General features: G+C 41.2%; 1 protein-coding gene across 1 annotated transcript in view; it reads right to left on the bottom strand.

Annotated features, from left to right (window-relative positions):
* Positions 1 to 23,356, bottom strand: part of LOC138648212 (uncharacterized) — a 100,594-nt gene extending 77,238 nt beyond the window's left edge. Inside the window, exons 1-5 of the mRNA XM_069737735.1 lie at positions 23,224 to 23,356; positions 23,044 to 23,093; positions 8,964 to 9,002; positions 179 to 230; positions 26 to 92 (exon numbers count right to left, since the gene is read on the bottom strand). Coding sequence (XP_069593836.1) covers positions 26 to 92; positions 179 to 230; positions 8,964 to 9,002; positions 23,044 to 23,093; positions 23,224 to 23,261 — 246 coding nt within the window. The 5' untranslated portion in view covers positions 23,262 to 23,356. The remainder of the gene's footprint in view (positions 1 to 25; positions 93 to 178; positions 231 to 8,963; positions 9,003 to 23,043; positions 23,094 to 23,223) is intronic.
* Between the last annotated feature and the right edge of the window lie 2,209 nt (positions 23,357 to 25,565).

Below are 25,565 nucleotides of genomic sequence, written 5' to 3'. Positions count from 1 at the left end.
AGTCTATTTAATGAGTTTTTCTTACATCTGTATAGACAACCGATCCCCACAGAGGTGCATCTGTGTCCATGCAGTCGGCTGGGCACACAACACTGGAAATAAAATATACACATTTGTTTTATTTGAGGAGTATGTACATTTATGATCGGCCTCTGAATATTGATATTACTACACCTACTCTGTGATGGATGAAATCAAATGCCTGCCTGTTGTGGTACATAACGCATATACTGCAAAGAATAGAAACAGAGTTAATTATACAATATATTTAATTACAATAATCTGCAAGTGATATTATTGTCTGTCTTCTGAGTTTGACAATATCAGACGTTCTAGCATTGCATTGACCACTGTCTTATACTGTATATGAGTTATTTGAATAATTATTATTATTGTAAATGAAATATATGAATGAGGCCTCATTTATACATCCATATTGCACATACTTGTCCTATCAATTTTTTCATGGATAGAGCATGTACCCATTATAATCTATCTTGCTGTTCACATGTCCGTGTTATTCCACAGCAGGAATGACAAGGGCATACTGTATGTCAGTCTATGGATCTGTGAAAACAGATTTAGCACATGGATGACATCAGAGTGCTGTCCGTGTTTAACATTACAAAGCATAGAAGAAGCTGTGTAATTTATTGTGACCATATTAGCATTCAGCAGTAGTGTTGAGCGATACTTTCGGATACAAACATACATACATACAACATACATACAACATACTTCGCTGTCCGGCGAAAAAACGCACAGCGACGGATCCGGCAAAAAATGGATGAAATGTGTGGTCATCAGGCGCAATCTGGCGCTAATACAACTCTATGAGAAAAAAACGGATCCGGAGGAAAAAACGGATCCTGCAAATGTGCTCGCAGGATGCGTTTTTTGCCCATAGACTCGTATTAGCGACGCATCGCGACGGATTGCCACACGTCGTGTCCGTCGTGCAACGGACCCGTTGTGTTTTGGCGGACCGTCGGCACAAAAAAATGTTTAAGTGAACTTTTTTTGTCCGTCGCGTCCGCCATTTTCTACCACGCATGCGTGGCCGAAACTCTGCCCTCTCCTCCCCTGACTTCAGAATGGGCAGCAGATGCATTGAAAAACTGCATCCGCTGCCCATGTCGTGCACAAATTTCACAATGTGCGTCAGTACATCGGCCCGAAGCATAGCGACGGACCCGTACCGACACAAGTGTGAAAGAGGCCTTAATGAGCGTTTAATTAAAGAAAAAAAAGGAAAAAAACGGCATGGGCTCCAGCACAATTTTCTGCACCAGAGGGGGAAAGCCAATGGCCGAGGGCCAATATTTGTAGCCTGCTATGAATATCAGCCCACAGCTGTCTGCATAGCCTTTTCTGGCTATTAAAATAGGGGGACCCCCCAAAAAATGACGTGGGGTCCCCCTATATTTTATAGCCAGAAAGGCTACGCAGACAGCTGTGGGATGATATTCATAGCCTAGAGAGGGGTCATGGATATTGGCCCCCCAGCTACAAATACCAGTCCGCAGCCGCCCCAGAAATGGCGCATCTGTAAGATGCGCCAATTCCGGCACTTAGCCCCTCTCTTCCCACTCCCATGTAGCGGTGGGATATGGGGTAATAAGGGGTTAATGTCACCTTGCTATTGTAAGGTGACATTAAGCCGGGTTAATAATGGAGAGGCGTCAATAAGACGCCTATCCATTATTAATCCAATACTAGTAAATGGTTAATAAAACACACACTCATTAGGAAAAAAGTATTTTAATATTCTTCATTTAACCATACTAGTTACCATACTTCCACGCCTGCAAAAATTCAATCCAAAAAAAAAGTCCAATTAATAACGAGTGTCCCACAACGAGACAATGGCTCCTGCAGTGCATCACTGAGAGGTTACTATAGTTCAAAGTCTCACTTTATGGCAATTGCTGCGTGGGAAATTTCTCACACAGCAATGCCAAAAGTGAGACTAGGGACTATTTTTTTACAGCGGTGGAGGAATACAGTGCCGAAGGATACCTTCCTCCTGTCATTGTATTCCTGGAGCCCCTAAAGAGCGGTCGCATCAGCTGATGCTGCCGTTCTTCACGGGAGATCGTTGTGGGACACTCGTGGATTCCTGCGGATCAAGGAGTATATTGTTTGTTTGTTATTTTAATATTTTTTACAGATGACACTGGCTTTGGGGAACAAAGTGACAAGTGATGGTGAGTATGTACTCTATGTTATATGTACTGTTTGTCTATATGTATGTATTGTATGTAATGTATGAATGTATTGTATATAGCATATGTATGTCGTATGTATGTATATGTAGTATGTATGTAGCATGTATGTAGTATGTATGTAGTATGTATGTAGTATGTTGCATGTATGTAGCATGTATGTTGTATCTATGTAGTTTGTTGTATGTATGTAGAATGTATGTAGTATGTGTGTAGTATGTATGTAGTATGTTGTATGTATGTAGTATGTATGTATGTAGTATGTATGTAGTATGTATGTAGTATGTTGTATGTATGTAGTATGTATGTATGTAGTATGTATGTAGTATGTTGTATGTATGTTGCATGTATGTAGTATGTACAGTACAGACCAAAAGTTTGGACACACCTTCTCATTTAAATATTATTCTGTATTTCCATAACTATGAAAATTGCACATTCACACTAAAGGCATCAAAACTATGAATTAACACACGTGGAATTATATACTTAACAAAAAAGTGTGAAACAACTGAAATTATGTCTTATATTCTAGGTTCTTCAAAGTAGCCACCTTTTTGCTTTGATGACCGTTTTGCACACTGTTGGCATTCTCTTGATGAGCTTCAAGAGGTAGTCACCGGGAATGGTCTTCCAACAATCTTGAAGGAGTTCCCAGAGATGCTTAGCACTTGTTCGCCCTTTTGCCTTCACTCTGCGATCCAGCTCACCCCAAACCATCTCGATTGGGTTCAGGTCTGGTGACTGTGGAGGCCAGGTCATCTGGCGTAGCACCCCATCACTCTCCTTCTTGGTCAAATAGCCCCTACACTGCCTGGAGGTGTGTTTGGGGTCATTGTCCTGTTGAAAAATAAATGATGGTCCAACTAAGCGCAAACCCGGTGGAATAGCATGCCTCTGCAAGATGCTGTGGTAGCCATGCTGGTTCAGTATGCCTTCAGTTTTGAATAAATCCCCAACGGTGTCACCAGCCAAGCACCCCCACACCATCACGCCTCCATGCTTCACGGTGGGAGCCAGGCATGTAGAGTCTGTCCATTCACGTTTTCTGCATCACACAAAGACACGGTGGTTGGAACCAAAGATCTCAAATTTGAACTCATCAGACCAAAGAACAGATTTCCACTGGTCTAATGTCCATTCCTTGCGTTCTTTAACCCAAACAAGTCTCTTCTGCTTGTTGCCTGTCCTTAGCAGTGGTTTCCGAGCAGCTATTTTACCATGAAGGCCTGCTGCACAAAGTCTCCTCTTAACAGTTCTTGTAGAGATGTGTCTGCTGCTAGAACTCTGTGTTCCTAGAACTCCCAGGCTTTCTAGGAAAGTTCCCACGATCTATGAACATCCAGCAGAGGGCGCCTCACCGCAAATGAAGCTAAATATAGCTCATTGATCTATATTTAGACTCATTCCCCGGGGTTTTGCAGCGAGGAGCAGCCTGCATTAGCGGAACTCCTTGCTGCAAAATGTTTTAACCTCTTCAGAAGGATTTACATCGTTGGACGTTACAGATCTGCGGAGGGTAAGTATATTGTTGGTTTATTATGTTTTTTCTTTCACAGAACGAGGGTCTTCAGTGACTGGATTGGGCGTAGAATAAAATACTCCAACAACCATTGTTTTTATTTCATTAAAATAATTTTAAATAATGTGTTTGTGTTTTATTTAACCCTTTACTACAATTGGATTAATAATGGATAGGTGTCATAATTGACGCCTCTCCATTATTAATTAGGCTTAATGTCACCTTACAATAGCAAGGTGGCATTAACCCTTCATTACCCCATATCCCACCGCTACACGGGAATGGGAAGAGAGTGGCCAAATGCCAGAATAGGCGCATCTTCCAGATGTGCCTTTTCTGGGGTGGCTGGGGGCAGATATTTTTAGCCAGGGGGGGGGCCAATAACCATGGACCCTCTCCAGGCTATTAATATCTGCCCTCAGTCACTGGCTTTACTACTCTGGCGGAGAAAATTGCGCGGGAGCCCACGCCAATTTTTTCCGCTATTTAACCCTTTATTTTAAGAGCTAGAACGGCCAAATTTTGCAGATACACTCTACTGACATTAGTAGTGTGGAATCTGCAAAAAAAATGGAGAGAAGACATTGTTTACTGTATGTAAACCATGTCTCAAATCATGTCGGGTTTTAGGAAGGAGAAAGAAAAAGCCGGTAATTGAATTACCGGCTTTCAAGCTGTATAGCGCTGGAATAAATATTAATATATATACATATATGTGTCTCACTGACATATATATATATACCTATATACCTATTCTATGCAAAAATGTGCAAGGGTGCATTCGTGCACTGTTATTCGTGTATTTTTATTCAAAGTACTTTTTTTCTAAGTACTCGGCAGTTATAACATGGCAGAATATAATCAAGCATCTCTTCTCTCTTCATACAGGTAAACTGATCATTCATTCTCTGAGCTGAAATATCCTGCATGTCTATTGCTCCAGTCCCTGACAGCAAGCAGCTTGGATGGTAAACTGATCATTCATTCTCTGAGCTGAAATATCCTGCATGTCTATTGCTCCAGTCCCTGACAGCAAGCAGCTTGGATGGTAAACTGATCATTCATTCTCTGAGCTGAAATATCCTGCATGTCTATTGCTCCAGTCCCTGACAGAAAGCAGCTTGGATGGTAAACTGATCATTCATTCTCTGAGCTGAAATATCCTGCATGTCTATTGCTCCAGTCCCTGACAGAAAGCAGCTTGGATGGTAAACTGATCATTCATTCTCTGAGCTGAAATATCCTGCATGTCTATTGCTCCAGTCCCTGACAGCAAGCAGCTTGGATGGTATCTGAGTCATTCTATCTTCGGCATTGAATCCTGCATGTATCTATATATGTAAACTGATCATTCATTCTCTGAGCTGAAATATCCTGCATGTCTATTGCTCCAGTCCCTGACAGCAAGCAGCTTGGATGGTATCTGAGTCATTCTATCTTCGGCATTGAATCCTGCATGTATCTATATATGTTAGTCATCCTATTATGCCTTTGTTTGTGTTTATAGATATTTAACTCACTTTTGCATGTCCTTACTCAGAGAGATCACATAACTGTTTCAAAGCGGTTTATGATCCATGTAGACCTGGACATTTGTTTATCTGATCACTACATTTATTGTGTCCTGTTGTCTCAACTGAGTTAGATTGATTGCTAACGAGCTTTAACCCAAAAATATATATATATATATCGTTGTATACTGCCCCTATTGGACAAACAATGAGTAGATTTGGTTTCCAGTACCATCTCTATGCTGACGACACCCAATTATACACTTCTTCTCCTGATATCACACCGACCTTTTTAGAAAACACCAGTGATTGTCTTACCGCTGTCTCTAACATCATGTCCTCCCTCTATCTGAAACTAAACCTGTCAAAAACTGAACTCCTCGTGTTCTCTCCCTCTACTAACCTACCTTTGCCTGACATTGCCATCTCCGTGTGCGGTTCCACCATTACTCCAAAGCAACATGCCCGCTGCCTTGGGGTCATCCTTGATTCTGACCTTTCATTCACCCCCTACATCCGATCATTGGCTCGCTCTTCTTACCTGCATCTCAAAAACATTTCTAGAATTCGCCCTTTTCTTACTTTCGACTCTGCAAAAACTCTTACTGTTTCACTTATTCATTCTCGTCTGGACTATTGTAACTCTCTACTAATCGGCCTCCCTCTTGCAAAACTTTCCCCGCTCCAATCTGTCCTGAATGCTGCTGCCAGGATCATATTCCTCACCAATCGTTACACCGATGCCTCTACCCTGTGCCAGTCATTACACTGGCTACCCATCCACTCCAGAATCCAGTACAAAACTACTACCCTTATCCACAAAGCACTCCATGGCTCAGCACCACCCTACATCTCCTCCCTGGTATCAGTCTACCACCCTACCCGTGCCCTCCACTCCGCTAATGACCTCAGGTTAGCATCCTCAATAATCAGAACCTCCCACTCCCGTCTCCAAGACTTTACACGTGCTGCGCCGATTCTTTGGAATTCACTACCTAGGTTAATACGATTAATCCCCAATCCCCACAGTTTTAAGCGTACCCTAAAAACTCATTTGTTCAGACTGGCCTACCGCCTCAATGCCTTAACCTAACGATCCCTGTGTGGCCTATTTGAAAAAAAAAAAAAAAAAAAAAGGTTCCTCGCATCATGTTCTCATACACTTTATGCAGTATTAGCCCTCTGTGTCTGTACTGCTACATACTTAGGCAGATAACTGGTTCATGCAGCTTTACATGAACACCTGAGCCTTACACTATGGCTGGTCCGAATAACTAAAGCAATTGTTATCATCCACCTCTCGTGTCTCCCCTTTTCCCCATAGTTTGTAAGCTTGCGAGCAGGGCCCTCACTCCTCCTGGTATCTGTTTTGAACTATATTTCTGTTATGCTGTAATGTCTATTGTCTGTACAATTCCCGTCTATAATTTGTAAAGCGCTGCGGAATATGTTGGCGCTATATAAATAAAAATTATTATTATTATTATATATTATTATTCTATGTGTACACATTTATTGTACCTATTCTACTGTAAGCTGTCAGTGTGATTTTACTGTACACCGCACTGAATTGCCGGCTTTTCTCTCTAACAGCGCTGCGCATTTCTCGCAAGTCACACTGCTTGTCCGTGTGTAATCCGTATTTTTTACGCTTCCATAGACTTTCATTGGCGTATTTCTTGCGCAGTACGGTGACAAACGCAGCATGCTGCGATTTTGTACGGCCGTAGAAAGCCGTATAATACTGATCAGTAAAATACGGCAGATAGGAGCAGGGGCATAGAGAATAATTGTGCCGTATTTTTTTGCGCTCTTACGTCCGTAAAACTCGCAAGTGTGAAGCCGGCCTAATTCATAGTTTTGATGCCTTCAGTATGAATGTACAATTTTCATAGTCATGAAAATACAGAAAAATCTTTAAATGAGAAGGTGTGTCCAAACTTTTGGTCTGTACTGTATGTAGTATGTATGTATGTAGTATGTATGTTGTATGTTGCATGTATGTAGTATGTATGTTGTATGTATGTAGTATGTATGTAGTATGTATGTTGCATGTATGTATGTAGTATGTATGTTGTATGTATGTTGCATGTATGTAGTATGCATGTAGTATGTATGTATGTAGTATGTATGTAGTATGTATGTATGTGGTATGTATGTAGTATGCATGTAGTATGTATGTTGTATGTACTACTACTGTCCCATCATTGGCTAATGTGTCAATCACTGTCATTGTAGCAGGCATAGCCCGATGGGACTTGTAGTCCCATCGGACGATGCCTGCACACACAAAACCCCTGGCAGGCCCGCACAGACCCCAGGCAGCCCGCACAGACCCCCGGCAGGCCCGTACAGACCCCCGGCAGGCCGCACAGACCCCCGGCAGGCCTGTACAGACCCCCAGCAGGCCCGCACAGACCACCGTCAGGCCGCACAAACCCCTGGCAGGCCCGCACAGACCCCCAGCAGGCCCACACAGACCCCCGGCAGGTCCGCACAGACCCCGCCAACACACACAGACACGCGGTCTCCGCCCATGCACCGCCCACACTCCATTATAGTGCATCATTGCAGTAAAGGAACTTCCGATTCCGGTATCCGATATCTTAAAAGTATCGGAACTCAGTATCGGAAATCCGATACAGCGAATATCGGCCGATACCCGATATTTGCAGTAACGGAATGCTCAACACTATACAGCAGCATATATTGGCCATTGATTCCCATTATAAAAAAGTTCCAGTTACCTACTGTGCTGAAAGATCTTATGGCATTTGCTAGGTGCCAATTTGTCATAGATTTGCAGTGTAGATTTCGAACTGCAGAGCCACAGCAACTTATGGTACATTACAAATAAAAGGTTTTTTTTTTTAGAAAAATATCCACTTGAAAATAAGAGCATCGTGCAGATTTCAAAACTGTAGCATACTCATTCTTGTGTGGATTTTGATTGTGGATTTCAACTTATTCAATATTTAGCAATGGGGTAAGGTGAAATATGCAGCCAAATCTGCAACGAGATCTGCAAATAGCACGTGCAGATTCTGTCTGCGGATTTGTTGCAGACTTGTGACCAAATCCAAAGAGGAAATTTTCTGCAATATGTGAACATGACTTTAGTGTGTATTCCTGGATTTTCTGCATTGGCTGAAAGTCTGGAAAAAATAATGTGTAAACTTAACCTTATAATAAATCCACACTGTACTACACATTTATGGGGCTCTAGTTGGGTGTACAATGGAGTTCTCAGCATTTTAGAGAGTCTTGAACTATCTGTAAAAATAGGTATTTTTTTTTACAGCGTTAGGCCAAATTCACATGCTCGTGTACAGCCCGCAGTGTACAGCCCGCAATGCATAAACTGGAAGTAGGTCATAGCTGTTAACTTTGGGTCAGGTGACCTGCATCCATTCAGTGCATTGTGGTCAGTACTCGGATCAAGATACACAAACATCTGAATTTGGCCTAAGTGAAAAAAAAAGATTTTTCGGTGGCACTTTTCCATTTAATTAAAAATGTTGTTTACATCTCAACTTATAAAAAGCTATTATGGCTACAATTATGTAATTTTGGAACAACTTTAACACATAAAAAGTATAATGTAGTTTTATTTTCATTTTTCTGCTTCGTTATTTATTACCGTAAAAGTTTTATTGAAGCGCTACAATGAACTCAAAAAGACACAGATGAGCTGCTTATTCTTACCTGGATCTTTATCCTTACATTCTCTGCGATTGATAGGAGCTGCAAAATAATTAGATACCTATTAAGTATTTGAAAAGACTGGGAAGATGCTAGAAGAATGAGTATGTAATATCTCTTAACCACTTAAGGGTTTCTGTTTTTATGGATTATTTTTTTCACACATAAGAAAAACTCATGAAAGTTGACCAAAACTCCAATGAAACTCATATGAAAACTTTTAAAATCATTGATGAAAATTGGGCCATTATACTCGTCTGTGAAAAAACTGACATCTGAATTATGTCAAAGGTGTATGTGCACACTGTGCATTTTTCAGGTAGATTCCGACAATTAGAAAACGCTCAAAAGAATGAACAGAAACATTTCTATGAACAAATGACTTTCTGTCCATTGTCCATATGTTCAGGCTTTTGAATGTCTTTATAAAAACGCCAAGCGGTTTAAAGAAGTGACGTGTCCATTCTTCTGTCATTTCCATTTGAATTACGCTTTGTACTTTACAATATAAGTTAAAGAGAAAGCTGAAAGGACGCCCGGATGTGTTTTAGACCTTATTGCCATAATTTTTCCTTAATGAAAATGTTAGCGGTTTCTTTATTATTCAATGGAGTGAAAAAAACACAACTAGCAAATGAAGTAAAGAAAAGAAGCCACAAAGACTATAGAAAAATCATCTAAAAATTGCTGGCGGCCAAAACCTTTAGAAAAATGCTCAGGAAATTCCCTTAAAAAAAAAATCTAAACAAAAAACACTTTAAGAAAAAATATGCCAGATTTTTCTGAAGTGTCTTCTGCTTGAACAGCTATAGATATCATGTGCCAAAATCCTAATAGTTGTATAGATTAAAGACCAATCCAACCTACAAAAGAAAAGTTGGTCTTTCTTCAGATCAGTGTTTCCTTAGTTATTACAGTCTTTTAGTATATATGAAACCAATTAATGGCCAATATGAATGGTCATAACGTGATTGACTTAATATAGTTAATGTTGAGCCTAGATTAGGTCCCATCCAGTTCTACCAATGTTATTCACAGACTCTTACCCACCAAAGCCTATGGTTCTATTCACATATGTGTGCTTTTATACAGCAGACTGCACTATATGTCTGCTGAAGAACCACAGAGACATCTCCATTTTTGATCAGATTCATGAATGAAAATCACCCATAAAAGTCTTTAGGTCTATGAAATTCACAGACCGCATACAGATGGCATCATATCATGAGCATTGTATAAATGAAGCTGGAGAACATATTCCCGGCTCACTAAGTATTGTCAGGGAGGCAGAGATGTGTAAATAGATGGCGGTGATGCCACTCTTGCAAATCCTATTATTCACGTAAAACAAAGGCATTATGATATGATTAACAGGTAGATTAGTTCGAGGAAAACAACGTCCCCACATCTAGTCATCCACTGATTAGCATATAGTAACCAAATAAATATTAAATAGTTTTTTGCCATTAAAAATATGAAATCAATAAAACATTAAAAAGACCTTGTCAGGAAGGATACAATGGGAGTAATAAATACATGGTGGTGGTTTGGGGGAGCTGGGGAAGCTTTCACCTTCTGTTTAATTAATTGGCACACCATACTCCAGCTCACCCCTCAGTGCACACATTGATGAATCATGTGCGGATTTTTCCGCACTGATTTTGAAAAAACCGCACTGCATTTTACCTGCGGATTTACTGCAGATTTAAAGCGGAATTAATGCTGGTTTTGTGTGGATTCCACATGCGGTTTGACACCTGCGGATTCCTATTGAGGAGCAGGTGTAAACCGCTGCAGAATCCACACAAAGAATTGACATGCTGCGGAAAATACAATGCAGCGTTTTTGAGCGGTATTTTCCGCACCATGGGCACAGAGGATTTGGTTTTCCATAGGTTTACATGGTACTGTAAATCGCATGGAAAACAGCTGTGAATTTGCAGCAGCCAATCCACTGCGGATCCGTAGCAAAATCCGCAAAGTGTACACATACCCTAAGACTGACCTACATAATGCTAGTCTTAATGAATTGGGGCCTATTTATTTTCCATATATTAGTGTGAGTTTCCTCCAAGCTTATGAGTTTCCTCTCACGCTCCAAAAATCTATTCATGAAAATCTTCCTTTTCTCACCCATCTTTACAGGCTTTAGAAAGGAAGGTATTTAGGTTTGTGAGGGTTACTTAGTCCTAATTGCTGGATAGCCGATGTTAGGCTGGAGTCACACTAGCGTATTGCATCCGATGCAAGAGCGATAATGACCGGATCGGAGCACAGCTGCGGAGGAGGCGGAGAAATGACTTTCTCCATGTCCTCCATTGTCGGGGTCAGCGTATATCGCACATCACACGGATGATATCCGAGTGATGTGCGCTGTCTCGCTCGCATCCATAGGCTTATATGGATGCGAGTGAGACGTGACTCTGCCTAGTGTCGGTGACAATCGCAGCATACTGCGATTTCACTCGCACACTGAAAACGGCGGTGGAAAAAAACGGTATGTTGCTTTTGGTGCAGAGTCAAAACGACACATGCGGAGACATCCACATATGTTCGCATGGCCTGCATACTCAATGTTAAAGATAGGTACGCAGGTGCATGCCAATGTAGGCGGAGCTGAATGAAAGAGGTGCGGCAATGGGCGGGGCTTAATGGAGGAACTATGCAGCCCTCAGCAGCTCTGCCCAACGCAAGTGTGAAACCACCCTAACCTCAGCATTTCTGCCAATAAAACCTATAGGGAAAAGTTTTCTTAAAGGGAACAACACCTGTAAATTCAACTTTATGCAGTCCATGCATATTATGACTCTGAGCTATATGGCTACATTCAGATGTAGCAGATTTGTCATGGGTTTTCAGTACAAATACTATTTGCATTTATTTAAAACACTGAATTCTAAATAAAGGCTGCACTCTAATGATTCATGATGCACAAAAATTGTGATTTTTTTTTGTCCCTATACAATGTATATATAATTTATAGATTCTCTTTAACTAATTTTTCTATGGAAAATACTGCTATTCCCCCTTAATATTTTTATTTTTTTTGTCAATTGTAGTATGCATTAAAAATAAAAAGTACAGGAGGAATGTAATATGCATTAAAAATAAAAAGTACAGGAGGGTGCATATCACATTAGACATTCTATGTTATATGGGGTCTGAAAAGAAAAGGTGAACAAAGCCAGAAAGCAAGTCTACTGGTATATGCACTCTGAGCTCTTTAGGAGGTTTTTGTTTTAGCAGAAACTGAGTGGAAACTCACCAAATCTTCCTCAAAAAGTAAAAATTCCTCAAAAACCTTGGGGGTTCTGCTCAGTTTCTACTCCCAAAACTCAACAAAAAGACTCTGTGTGCACATAGCCTCATAGAGTTCAAACTTTCCTATTTTTGACTCCTTTAGCTTCATTCCAGTAAATATATTGGAGACAAGTCTGAATACATTTGTTTTGACGATTCAGCTGGAATTACCTTATGGAATGCTAAATAGATAACACGGCATGATGTAATTCATCTCTTAACTTTATGGGTCGCTACAAATACAATGGTGTAAAATAAGGCTAAAAAAGCCATCACATAGGAAAGAAATTGTAATTATGTTGACTGTGTTTTGTAAAATATAATAAACGACGGAAGGCTCAAAAAAGCCATCACATCAAGACACAATTTGTAACATATTAAATGGAAAAAAGTTATGTTTGTGCTACTAAATCCTGAGCGCTAAAACTGTTCGGGACTTGATGTTGGTTTTATTGGTGTTGATTGGAAGTACATATATTTTATTGATTTTTAAAATTGTTTTTCATGGGAGAACAAAACACACAAATAAAGAAATAAAGAAATTACACCATAGTTTTGTTTCACTGTTTACCAATTTGAAAAAAAATACATTGCAGCAATACTGAATATATATGTATATATATATATATATATATATATATATCTCTATATATATATATATAGAGATATATATATATATATACTAGATGGTGGCCCGATTCTAACACATCGGGTATTCTAGAATATGCATGTCCACGTAGTATATTGCCCAGCCACGTAGTATGTTGCCCAGCCACGTAGTGTTGCCCAGCCTCGTAGTATATTGCCAAGCCACGTAGTATATTGCATAGCCACATAGTATATTGCCCAGCCACATAGTATATTGTCCAGCCACATAGTATATTGCCCAGCCACATAGTATATTGCCCAGCCACATAGTATATTGCCCAGCTACGTAGTATATTGCCCAGTGATGTAGTATATTGCCCAGCGACAAGTATATTGCCCAGTGACGTAGTATATTGCCCAGCCACGTAGTATATTGCCCAGTCACATAGTATATTGCCCAGCTACGTAGTATATTTCCCAGTTACGTAGTATATTGCCTAGTGACATAGTATATTGCCCAGCCACGTAGTATATTGCCCAGTCACGTAGTATATTGCCCAGTTACGTAGTATATTGCCCAGTGACGTAGTATATTGCCCAGTCACGTAGTATATTGCCCAGTCACGTAGTATATTGCCCAGCTACGTAGTATATTGCCCAGTTACGTAGTATATTGCCTAGTGACGTAGTATATTGCGCAGCCATGTAGTATATTGGCCAGTTACGTAGTATATTGCCCAATGACGTAGTATATTACCCAGTCACATAGTATATTGCGCAGCCACATAGTATATTGCCCAGCTACGTAGTATATTGCACAGCCCACATAGTATATTGCCCAGTCACGTAGAATATTGCCCAGTTAAGTAGTATATTTCCCAGTTACGTAGTATATTGCCCAGCTACGTGGTATATTGCCCAGTCACGTAGTATATTGCCCAGTCACGTAGTATATTGCCCAGCCACATACTATATTGCCCAGCCACGTAGTATATTGCCCAGCTACGTAGCATATTGCCCAGTCACGTAGTATATTGCCCAGCCACGTAGTATATTGCCCAGTGATGTAGTATATTGCCCAGCGACGAAGTATATTGCCCAGTGACGTAGTATATTGCCCAGCCACGTAGTATATTGCTCAGCCACGTAGTATATTGCCCAGTGACGTAGTATATTGCGCAGCCACATAGTATATTGGCCAGTTACGTAGTATGTTGCCCAGTCACGTAGTATATTGCCCAGTCACGTAGTATATTGCTCAGTTACGTAGTATATTGCCCAGTTACATAGTATATTGCCCAGCCACATAGTATATTGCCCAGCCACGTAGTATATTGCCCAGTGACGTAGTATATTGCACAGCCACGTAGTATATTGGCCAGTTACGTAGTATATTGCCCAGTCACGTAGTATATTGCCCAGCCACGTAGTATATTGCCCAGTCACGTAGTATATTGCCTAGTGACATAGTATATTGTGCAGCCACGTAGTATATTGGCCAGTTACGTAATATATTGCCCAGCCACGTAGTATATTGCCCAGCCACGTAGTATATTGCCCAGCCACGTAGTATATTGCCCAGTGATGTAGTATATTGCCCAGCGACAAAGTATATTGCCCAGTGACGTAGTATATTGCCCAGCCACGTAGTATATTGCTCAGCCACGTAGTATATTGCCCAGTGACGTAGTATATTGTGCAGCCACATAGTATATTGGCCAGTTACGTAGTATATTGCCCAGTCACATAGTATATTGCTCAGTTACGTAGTATATTGCCCAGTTACGTAGTATATTGCCCAGCCACGTAGTATATTGCCCAGCCACGTAGTATATTGCCCAGTGACGTAGTATATTGCGCAGCCACGTAGTATATTGGCCAGTTGCATAGTATATTGCCCAGTCACTACATAGTATATTGCCCAGTCACGTAGTATATTGCCCAGCCACGCAGTATATTGCCCAGTCACATAGTATATTGCCCAGCTACGTAGTATATTTCCCAGTTACATAGTATATTGCCTAGTGACATAGTATATTGCCCAGCCACGTAGTATATTGCCCAGTCACGTAGTATATTGCCCAGTTACGTAGTATATTGCCCAGTGACGTAGTATATTGCCCAGTCACGTAGTATATTGCCCAGTCACGTAGTATATTGCCCAGCTACGTAGTATATTGCCCAGTTACGTAGTATATTGCCTAGTGACGTAGTATATTGCGCAGTCATGTAGTATATTGGCCAGTTACGTAGTATATTGCCCAATGACGTAGTATATTGCCCAGTCACATAGTATATTGCGCAGCCATGTAGTATATTGCCCAGTTACATAGTATATTGCCCAGCCACGTAGTATATTGCCCAGTTACGTAGTGTATTGCCCAGTTATGTAGTATATTGCCCAGTGATGTAGTATACAGCACAGAGCCACGTAGTATATTGGCCAGTAACGTAGTATATTGCCCAGTGACATAGTATATTGCCGAGTGAAGTAGTATACAGCACAGAGCCACGTAGTATATTGCACAGCGAAGTAGTATACAACACAGAGCCACGTAGTATATTGCCCAGTTACGTAGTATATTGCCCAGCCACGTAGTATATTGCCCAGCCACGTAGTATATTGCCCAGTGACATAGTATATTGCCCAGTCACGTAGTATATTGCCCAGTGACGTAGTATATTGCCCAGTCACGTAGTATATTGCCCAGTCACGTAGTATATTGCCCAGCTACGTAGTATATTGCCCAGTTACGTAGTATATTGCCCAGCCACGTAGTATATTGCCCAGTGATGTAGTATATTGCCCAGCGACGAAGTATATTGCCCAGTGACGTAGTATATTGCCCAGCCACGTAGTATATTGCTCAGCCACGTAGTATATTGCCCAGTGACGTAGTATATTGCGCAGCCACATAGTATATTGGCCAGTTACATAGTATGTTGCCCAGTCACGTAGTATATTGCCCAGTCACGTAGTATATTGCTCAGTTACGTAGTATATTGCCCAGTTACATAGTATATTGCCCAGCCACATAGTATATTGCCCAGCCACGTAGTATATTGCCCAGTGACGTAGTATATTGCACAGCCACGTAGTATATTGGCCAGTTACGTAGTATATTGCCCAGTCACGTAGTATATTGCCCAGCCACGTAGTATATTGCCCAGCCACGTAGTATATTGCCCAGCTACATAGTATATTGCCCAGTCACGTAGTATATTGCCTAGTGACATAGTATATTGTGCAGCCACGTAGTATATTGGCCAGTTACGTAATATATTGCCCAGCCACGTAGTATATTGCCCAGCCACGTAGTATATTGCCCAGCGACGAAGTATATTGCCCAGTGATGTAGTATATTGCCCAGCGACGAAGTATATTGCCCAGTGACGTAGTATATTGCCCAGCCACGTAGTATATTGCTCAGTCACGTAGTATATTGCCCAGTGACGTAGTATATTGTGCAGCCACATAGTATATTGGCCAGTTACGTAGTATATTGCCCAGTCACATAGTATATTGCTCAGTTACATAGTATATTGCCCAGTTACGTAGTATATTGCCCAGCCATGTAGTATATTGCCCAGCCACGTAGTATATTGCCCAGTGACGTAGTATATTGCGCAGCCACGTAGTATATTGGCCAGTTGCATAGTATATTGCCCAGTCACTACATAGTATATTGCCCAGTCACGTAGTATATTGCCCAGCCATGTAGTATATTGCCCAGTCACATAGTATATTGCCCAGCTACGTAGTATATTTCCCAGTTACGTAGTATATTGCCTAGTGACATAGTATATTGCCCAGCCACGTAGTAAATTGCCCAGTCACGTAGTATATTGCCCAGTTACGTAGTACATTGCCCAGTGACGTAGTATATTGCCCAGTCACGTAGTATATTGCCCAGTCACGTAGTATATTGCCCAGCTACATAGTATATTGCCCAGTTACGTAGTATATTGCCTAGTGACGTAGTATATTGCGCAGCCATGTAGTATATTGGCCAGTTACGTAGTATATTGCCCAATGACGTAGTATATTGCCCAGTCACATAGTATATTGCGCAGCCACGTAGTATATTGCCCAGTTACATAGTATATTGCCCAGCCACGTAGTATATTGCCCAGTTACGTAGTGTATTGCCCAGTTATGTAGTATATTGCCCAGTGACGTAGTATACAGCACAGAGCCACGTAGTATATTGGCCAGTAACGTAGTATATTGCCCAGTGACATAGTATATTGCCGAGTGAAGTAGTATACAGCACAGAGCCACGTAGTATATTGCACAGCGAAGTAGTATACAGCACAGAGCCACGTAGTATATTGCCCAGTTACGTAGTATATTGCCCAGTTATGTAGTATACAGCACAGAGCCACGTAGTATTTTGCCCAGTGTCATAGTATACAGCACAGAGCCACGTAGTATATTGGCCAGTCACATAGTATATTGCCCAGCTACGTAGTATATTGCCCAGCCAGGTTTGTCACAGGTGAAAAAAAAAACAAAAAACATATACTCACCTTTCCGAAGGCCCGTTGTAGTCCACGGCAGCTTGCGGTCCCAGGGTTGGTATCACAGCGCAGGACCTGTGATGACGTCGTGGTCACATGACCGTGACATCACGGCAGGCCTTTCTAGCACAGGCGCACAGGGCCTGTGATGACGTCGCGGTCACATGACCGTGACGTCATGGCAGGACCTGGTCGCGCAGGCGCGCAGGGCCTGTGATGACGTCGCGGTCACATGACCATGACGTCATGGCAGGTTCTTCTGCCATACCATCTTTGCCACCGGAAACTGCAGCAGAAGATGGCGGCCGGCGGGAGCTGCTCAGCGTACAACGAAGGGTGAGTATAGCAGGTTTTTTGTTTTTTAAAAATTATTTTTAACATTAATTTTTTACTATTGATGCCGCATAGGCAGCATCAATAGTAAAAGGTTGGGGACACACAGGGTTAATAGCGGCGGTAACGGATTGCGTTACCCGCGGCATAACGCGGTCCGTTACCGCCGGCATTAACCCTGTGTTAGCGGTGACCAGAGGGGAGTATGCGGGTGACAGGCACTGACTGCGGGGAGTAAGGAGCGGCCATTTTCTTCCGGACTGTGCCCGTCACTGATTGGTCGCGGCAGCCATGACAGGCAGCTGGCGAGACCAATCAGCAAATGAATAACCGTGACCGACAGAAGGACAGAGAGACAGACGGAAGTGACCCTTAAACAATTATATAGTAGATATATATTATGGTCGTCATTTTTTTACTAATGTTGTTATGAAAAAAAATGTATTCTTTTTTTTAATCAACTTCAATGACCTTCACTTTTTTTTTTTTTTCTTTCTTTTTGCTCCCCCTGTGGACTAGAAGTAGTTATGATTTTATTGTTTACATGATGTTTTGGTACAAAGTAAAACATTACTGCCTCCTAGGCTCGTGTCACACTAGGCGTATGAAAATACAGTCCGTTTTTTACAGCCGTAATACGCAGAAATGTTCCCAAAATAGTGATCCGTATGTCATCCGTAAGCAGGGTGTGTCAGCGTATTTTGTGCATGTCATCCTCCGTATGTAATCCGTATGGCATTCGTACTGCGAGATTTTCTCGCCGGCTTGCAAAACAGACATACAATGGACCCATGGGCTCAAATATTCGTTAAAACATATATACTGTCTACATATATATATATATGTCAGTGAGACACAAATATATATATACCGTATTTTCTGGCATATAAGACGACTTTTTAACCCCTGAAAATCGTCCCAAAAGTCGGTGGTCATCTTATACGCCGGGTACGGGTGCAGGGAGCGATCCTGGATGGTTCCCAGGGTCTGAAGGAGAGGAGACTCTCCTTCAGGCCCTGGGATCCATATTCATGTAAAAAATAAAGAATAAAAATAAAAAATATGGATATACCCACCCCTTTGACAGACCCTGGCTCTCAGAGGTGCAAGCGTCTTCCTCCGTTCCTAAGAATGCAGTGAGTGAAGTACCTTCGATGACGTCGCGGTCATGTGACCGATCACGTGACCGCGATGTCATTGCAGGTCCTACGCTCAATGCTTTCTTAGGAATGGAGGCAGACGCTTGCACCGCTGAGAGACAGGGTCTGTCAGAGGGGTGAGTATATCCATATTTTTTATTTTTATTCTTTATTTTTTACATGAATATGGATCCCAGGGCCTGAAGGAGAGTCTCCTCTCCTCCAGACCCTGGGAACCATACTCACCGCACACGCCGTATAAGATGACTGGGCGTATAAGATGACCCCCGTCTTATACGGCGGGTATATCTCAAATTCCATATTTTATATGGAAAAGTTGGGGGTCGTCTTATACGCCCAGTCATCTTATACACCAGAAAATACGGTATGTATATTTCATACAGCGCTAAATAGCAGAAAAGCCGGTAATTCAATTGCCGGCTTTTCCTATCTCCTTCACAAACCCGACAGGATATGAGACATGGTTTACATACAGTAAACCATTTCATATCCGGTATTTTTTCACATATTCCTAACTACTAATGTTAGAAGTGTATCTGTGCAAAATTTGGGGACTCTAGCTGTTAAAATAAAGGGTTAAATCGTGGAAAAAACTGGCGTGGGCTCCCGTGCAATTTTCTCCACCAGAATGGTAAAGCCAGTGACTGAGGGCAGATGTTAATAGCCTAGAGAGGGACCATGGTTATTGCCCCCTCCCCCCCCCCCGGCTAAAAACATCTGCCCCCAGCCACCCCAGAAAAGGCACAGCTGTAAGATGCACCTATTCTGGCACTTGGCCACTCTCTTCCCACTCCCCTGTAGCGGTGGGATATGGGGTATTACAGGGTTAATGTCACCTTGCTATTGTAAGGAGACATTAAGCTAGATTAACAATGGAGAGGCGTCAATCATGACACCTATTCATTATTAATCCAAGACTGAATGACGGAAGGTATGGAATATTGTTGTTTGTTTTTTTTTTACTTTGTTTCAGGTGACAAGGGTCTTCAGGTGAATTAAGAGTATAATAAAATATTAAAACACCATGTGTCTTTATTTTATTAAAATACTTTTTAATAATGTGTGTGTGTTTTATTAACCATTTCGTACTTTTGGATTAATAATGGATAGGTGTCATGATTGACGCCTCTCCATTATTAATCTGGCTTAATGTCACCTTACAATAGCAAGGTGACATTAACCCTTCATTACCCGATATCCCACCGCTACAGGGGAGTGGGAAGAGAGAGGCTAAGTGCCAGAATAGGCGCATCTTACAGATGTGCCTTTTCTGGGGTGGCTGGGGGCAGATGTTTTTAGCCGGGGGGGGGGGGGGGGCAATAACCATGGTCCCTCTCTTGGCTATTAATATCTGCCCTCAGTCACTGGCTTTCCCACTCTGGCGGAGAAAATTGCACGGGAGCCCACGCCAATTTTTTCCGGGATTTAACCCTTTAATTTAATAGCTAGAGACACCAAATTTGACTGAAAGACACTTCTTACATTACTAAAGAGGAATATGTAATAAAAGAATGGATATGAGATGGTTTACTGTATGTAAACCATGTCTCATATCCTGTCGGGTTTGTGAAGGACATAGCAAAAGCCAGCAATTGAATTACCGGCTTTTCTGCTATCTAGCGCTGAATTAAATATATATATATATATGTGTCTCACTGACATATATATATACCTATTCTATGTGTACACATTTATTCTACCTATTCTATTCTATTCTAACCTGTCAGTGTGATTTTACTGTACACCGCGCTGAATTGCCGGCTTTTCTATAGAACACCGCTGCGTATTTCTCGCAAGTCACACGCGTGGTCCGTGTGCAATTCGTATTTTTCTCGCCCCCATAGACTTTCATTGGCGGGTATTTTGCACAATACGCTGACAAACGCAGCATGCTGCGATTTTCTACGGCCATAGAAGACCGTATAATACGGATCCGTAAAATACGGCAGATAGGAGCTGGGCCATAGAGAATCATTGTATCGTATGCAATTCGTATTTTCTGCGCCTCTCATACGTCCGTAAAACTTGCTAGTGTGACGCCGGCCTTAGGCTGCCGTCACACTAGCAGTATTTGGTCAGTATTTTACATCAGTATTTGTAACCCAAAACCAGGAGTGGAACAAATAGAGGAAAAGTATAATAGAAACATATGCACCACTTCTACATTTATTACCCACTCCTGGTTTTGGCTTACAAATACTGATGTAAAATACTGACCAAATACTCGTAGTGTGACGGCAGCCTTACACTAACAAATGGCTGATTTTGGGCTTCAGTTTGCCTTGGTCACGCATCAACACTCAACAAGCTTACTCTTCAAAAACACCTTAGTGGCTATATAAACCATAAAATCTGGAAGTATAAATATCTCTGAGCGCAGCTGTTAAAGTCACAGTCCAGCATACAAATACCTTTGATTCATGGTGTAATCCTCTTGAGTTACATGTACAGCATAGTGCCATAATGCAAAGCATCCATAATACAGCTCAACCAATTCAAGTGAAGAAATATAACATCTGTTAAACTCCAAAAACCTCTGTAAATAATTTTAAAACTAGAAAAAGAAAACAAAAAGCAGCACCAATAGAAAACAAAGGGTGCAAAAAATCCTTCCAGGTATGTATCAAACCTCATGCTATTATCCAGAAAAATGAAGGCAGCACTCCAATAGAAAAAATAAATGTGGTTTATTGGACCATGTGCGACGTTTCAGTCCAGGATGTGTACCTTTCTCAAGCTGGACTGAAACATTGCACATGGGCCAATAAACCACATTTATTTTTTCTATTGGGGTCCTGCCTTCATTTTTCTGGATAATTTAAAAACTAGATATCTGCGATTACTACTAGAGAACTTAGTAGTTCAATAGAAGCTGTGAAGACATAAGGTACCGTCACACTGCGCAATTTCACAACGAGAACGACAACGATCCGTGACGTTGCAGCGTCCTGGATAGCGATCTCGTTGTGTTTGACACGCAGCAGCGATCAGGATCCCGCTGTGACATCGCTGGTCGGAGCTAGAAGTCCAGAACTTTATTTGGTTGTCAGGTCGGCGTGGTTAGTCATGTTTGACAGCAAAAGCAACGATGTCAGCAATGTTTTTACATGGAGCTAACAACCAGCGAGAACGATAAGTACGTCACTGGATCACTCCTGCATCGTTCTGGTGTTTCCGTGTTTGACGTCTCTACAGCGACCTACACAGCGACGCTGCAGCGATCGGCTCGTTGTTTATATCGCTGCAGCGTCGCTGAGTGTGACAGTACCTATAGTGGTCGCAATAGGCATCCACCCATATTTATACAATTTAAAAGTCATCCACTCCACCATCGCAGCTATTGTTTGTAAATGCTCAGATTGCATCTAAATTACAAAATACAATGAGTTTTCTAAAGGTCTCCATCAAATGTTCCTACCATTTAGATTCTACTTCCTCAAAGCAGACCTACTCGTCTCCACACCACTTATAAGCCCCGTATAGTCGAATCTCGCAGTCATATTTCCGTCTATCTCCCTTCTTACTACATTTGGTAGATTAACACAAAGGAAAGAAAAAAAAAGGAGAGAGTATGGCTGTTTGCTGTCTGTTTTTATCGCATGTTTGTCTGTTTTGGTGTATCATGTTTTAAAATAAACTGCTTTGTTTTTGATACTTCCTAGTATTTTGATTTTGATCAAACTTTATTAATAGTTATATGTGGATCAAATACATTTTTAGTATGATTCTGCAGAGGAAATGCACTAAATATGATATGTACTTTATACTTGTGGATTTTTTGCATCTAATGTAATTCTATAGGGAAAAGCAGAAGAAATTGACATATTGCTGCATTTCAAAAACGCACCGCAGGTCAGTTAATGCTATGTGAAAAAAAAAACAACAGTGGACATGAGATTTCTATATACCGTATCCCACCCACTTTTCTGGAACTGTAAGATGCTGTGTTTTTTAGACAGCAAAAATATGCAGCGTCAAGCCTCACCAAAAATTCATAATGGGATCTTATCCTAACAAATCCATTTAACCATTCATACAGAAATGGGGTATGTACTGTCTTGGATCTGTTTCATTCTTGTAAATTCTGTTATAAATGGAAGCTATAAAGTTGATGTGAACAGAGTCTTAAATTATGCATCTATGATATACTAGAAAGCATTATTATTAGATGATAAATATACCTGATTTGCCAAAGTACAGTAGACTCAGAAAGACAATTAGCAGCTTCATCCTATAAAAAGAAGGCACATTTAAGGAAAATAGAAAGAAAATACATACATGTATTTTACTGTAAGGTCACATCACAGATGGTCCATAGCATACCAAGAGGACATTATGTCAGCATGCCACTGAATATATACCTTATAGTGCTATCCTGCAGGATAGGAAAAGCTGCCATTTTGGAATCAATAACCTCTCCACAGCCAGTTTTAAACTAGGATTTTACAGGAGAAATCAAACAATAACCCATAACATAATGTTATGTTATGGAATAAATTGTGATGTCTCGCTCTGTCTTTTATGTGTTAGGTACAATAATAAAGTGGGTGTGGATGGGGAGGTGTGAGCTGGTATGGAATCCTTGCTAATGGATGGATTAAATGTTATGTTGTCTTAAGCATAGATGTATATGCAGAAGGATTTATATTTGAGGCCAAAGCTCTTAAGTCCAGCTTTTCTTTACGAAGTTGAAACTGCATAAGTAATGCTTGTAGAACTATCATAACCATACATGTACGTGATCAGGCTGTTTTTCCAGACATATTAGTTCTGCAATGAATATCTGTCTGTCTTTAACGTCATAACGATTTAAATTGATGAAAACATCAGTCTGGTTACTTAGTCATTGATAAGGAATTGGATTACTGGAAAGCCCCATAAGGCAGTATATTCGAACACTAAGGCTATGTGCTCACGTTGAGGATTAGCCTAAGGAATTTTTTTGTGTGGATTCTGCATCTCTTGGCAGAAAATGCAGGTGCAGATTTGTCGCGTGTTTTTTGTGCGGATTTTGTGCAGATTTGCTGCAGATTTACTGCAGACTTTGTGCGGATTTCTTGTGTTTTTTACCCCTGCGGATTTCTATAAGGGAATGGGTACAAAAACGCTGCAGATCCGCAAAAAAGAAGTGACATGTTATTTCTTTTAATCCGCAGCGTTTCTGCACCATTAGCACAGCGTTTTTTTTTCTCATTGATTTACATTGTTACTGTAAATCACTTGCAGATCTGCTGCGTTTCTGCACTGTAAAAAACGTTGCGGATCCGCAGGAAATCCGCAACGTGTGCACATACCCTTAGGCCGAGGTCACATTTAACGTATGGAAAATCGATCTGAGTCTCCATGCCGAGATTCGCACAAGTGTTCTCCATATAGTCATCCGTGTGTAATGCGTTTGCAATGTGATAATGTGATTTTCTCGCACCTATGTATCCGTATGACATCCGTTTGAAATGCGTATGGCTTTACATTTCCACTGATTTTCCCCATTGAATTTAATGGCTCAATGGGCTAAAATGAGGAAAATGTGTGCATATTTGTTGCAAGCTAGATGGGATGGTCAGTCTGGTGTCTGAGTTTTTCTCTCACCCTTAGGCCGGCTTCACACTTGCGAGTTTTACGGACGTAAGAGTGCAGAAACTACGTCCGTAAAACTCGCAAAAAATACGGCACAATTATTCTCTATGCCCCTGCTCCTATCTGCCGTATTTTACTGATCAGTATTATACGGCTTTCTACGGCCGTACAAAATCGCAGCATGCTGCGTTTGTCACTGTACTGCGCAAGAAATACGCCAATGAAAGTCTATGGAAGCGTGAAAAATACGGATTACACACGGACAAGCAGTGTGACTTGCGAGAAATACGCAGCGCTGTTAGAGAGAAAAGCCGGTAATTCAGTGCGGTGTACAGTAAAATCACACTGACAGCTTACAGTCCAATAGGTAGAATAAATGTGTACACATAGAATAGGTATATATATATATATATATATATATATATATATATATGTCAGTGAGACACATATATGTATACATATTAATATTTATTCAAGCGCTATACAGCTTGAAAGCCGGTAATTCAATTACCGGCTTTTTCTTTCTCCTTCCTAAAACCCGACATGATTTGAGACATGGTTTACATACAGTAAACCATGTCTTCTCTCCATTTTTTTTGCAGATTCCACACTACTAATGCCAGTAGTGTGTATCTGCAAAAATTTGGCCGTTCTAGCTCTTAAAATAAAGGGTTAAATGGCGGAAAAAATTGGCGTGGGCTCCCGCGCAATTTTCTCCGCCAGAGTAGTAAAGCCAGTGACTGAGGGCAGATATTAATAGCCTGGAGAGGGTCCACGGTTATTGGCCCCCCCCTGGCTAAAAATATCTGCCCCCAGCCACCCCAGAACAGGCACATCTTGAAGATGCGCCTATTCTGGCACTTGGCCACTCTCTTCCCATTCCCGTGTAGTGGTGGGATATGGGGTAATGAAGGGTTAATGCCACCTTGCTATTGTAAGGTGACATTAAGCCTAATTAATAATGGAGAGGCGTCAATTATGACACCTATCCATTATTAATCCAATTGTAGTAAAGGGTTAAATAAAACACAAACACATTATTTAAAATTATTTTAATGAAATAAAAACAATGGTTGATGGAGTATTTTATTCTACGCCCAATCCAGTCACTGAAGACCCTCGTTCT

Source organism: Ranitomeya imitator, chromosome 8 (genome assembly GCF_032444005.1).
Source record: "Ranitomeya imitator isolate aRanImi1 chromosome 8, aRanImi1.pri, whole genome shotgun sequence".
NCBI classification, from domain to species: Eukaryota; Metazoa; Chordata; class Amphibia; order Anura; family Dendrobatidae; genus Ranitomeya; species Ranitomeya imitator.
Note: the sequence above shows the minus strand (reverse complement) of the source record. Positions and strands in the feature narration are given on the sequence as shown.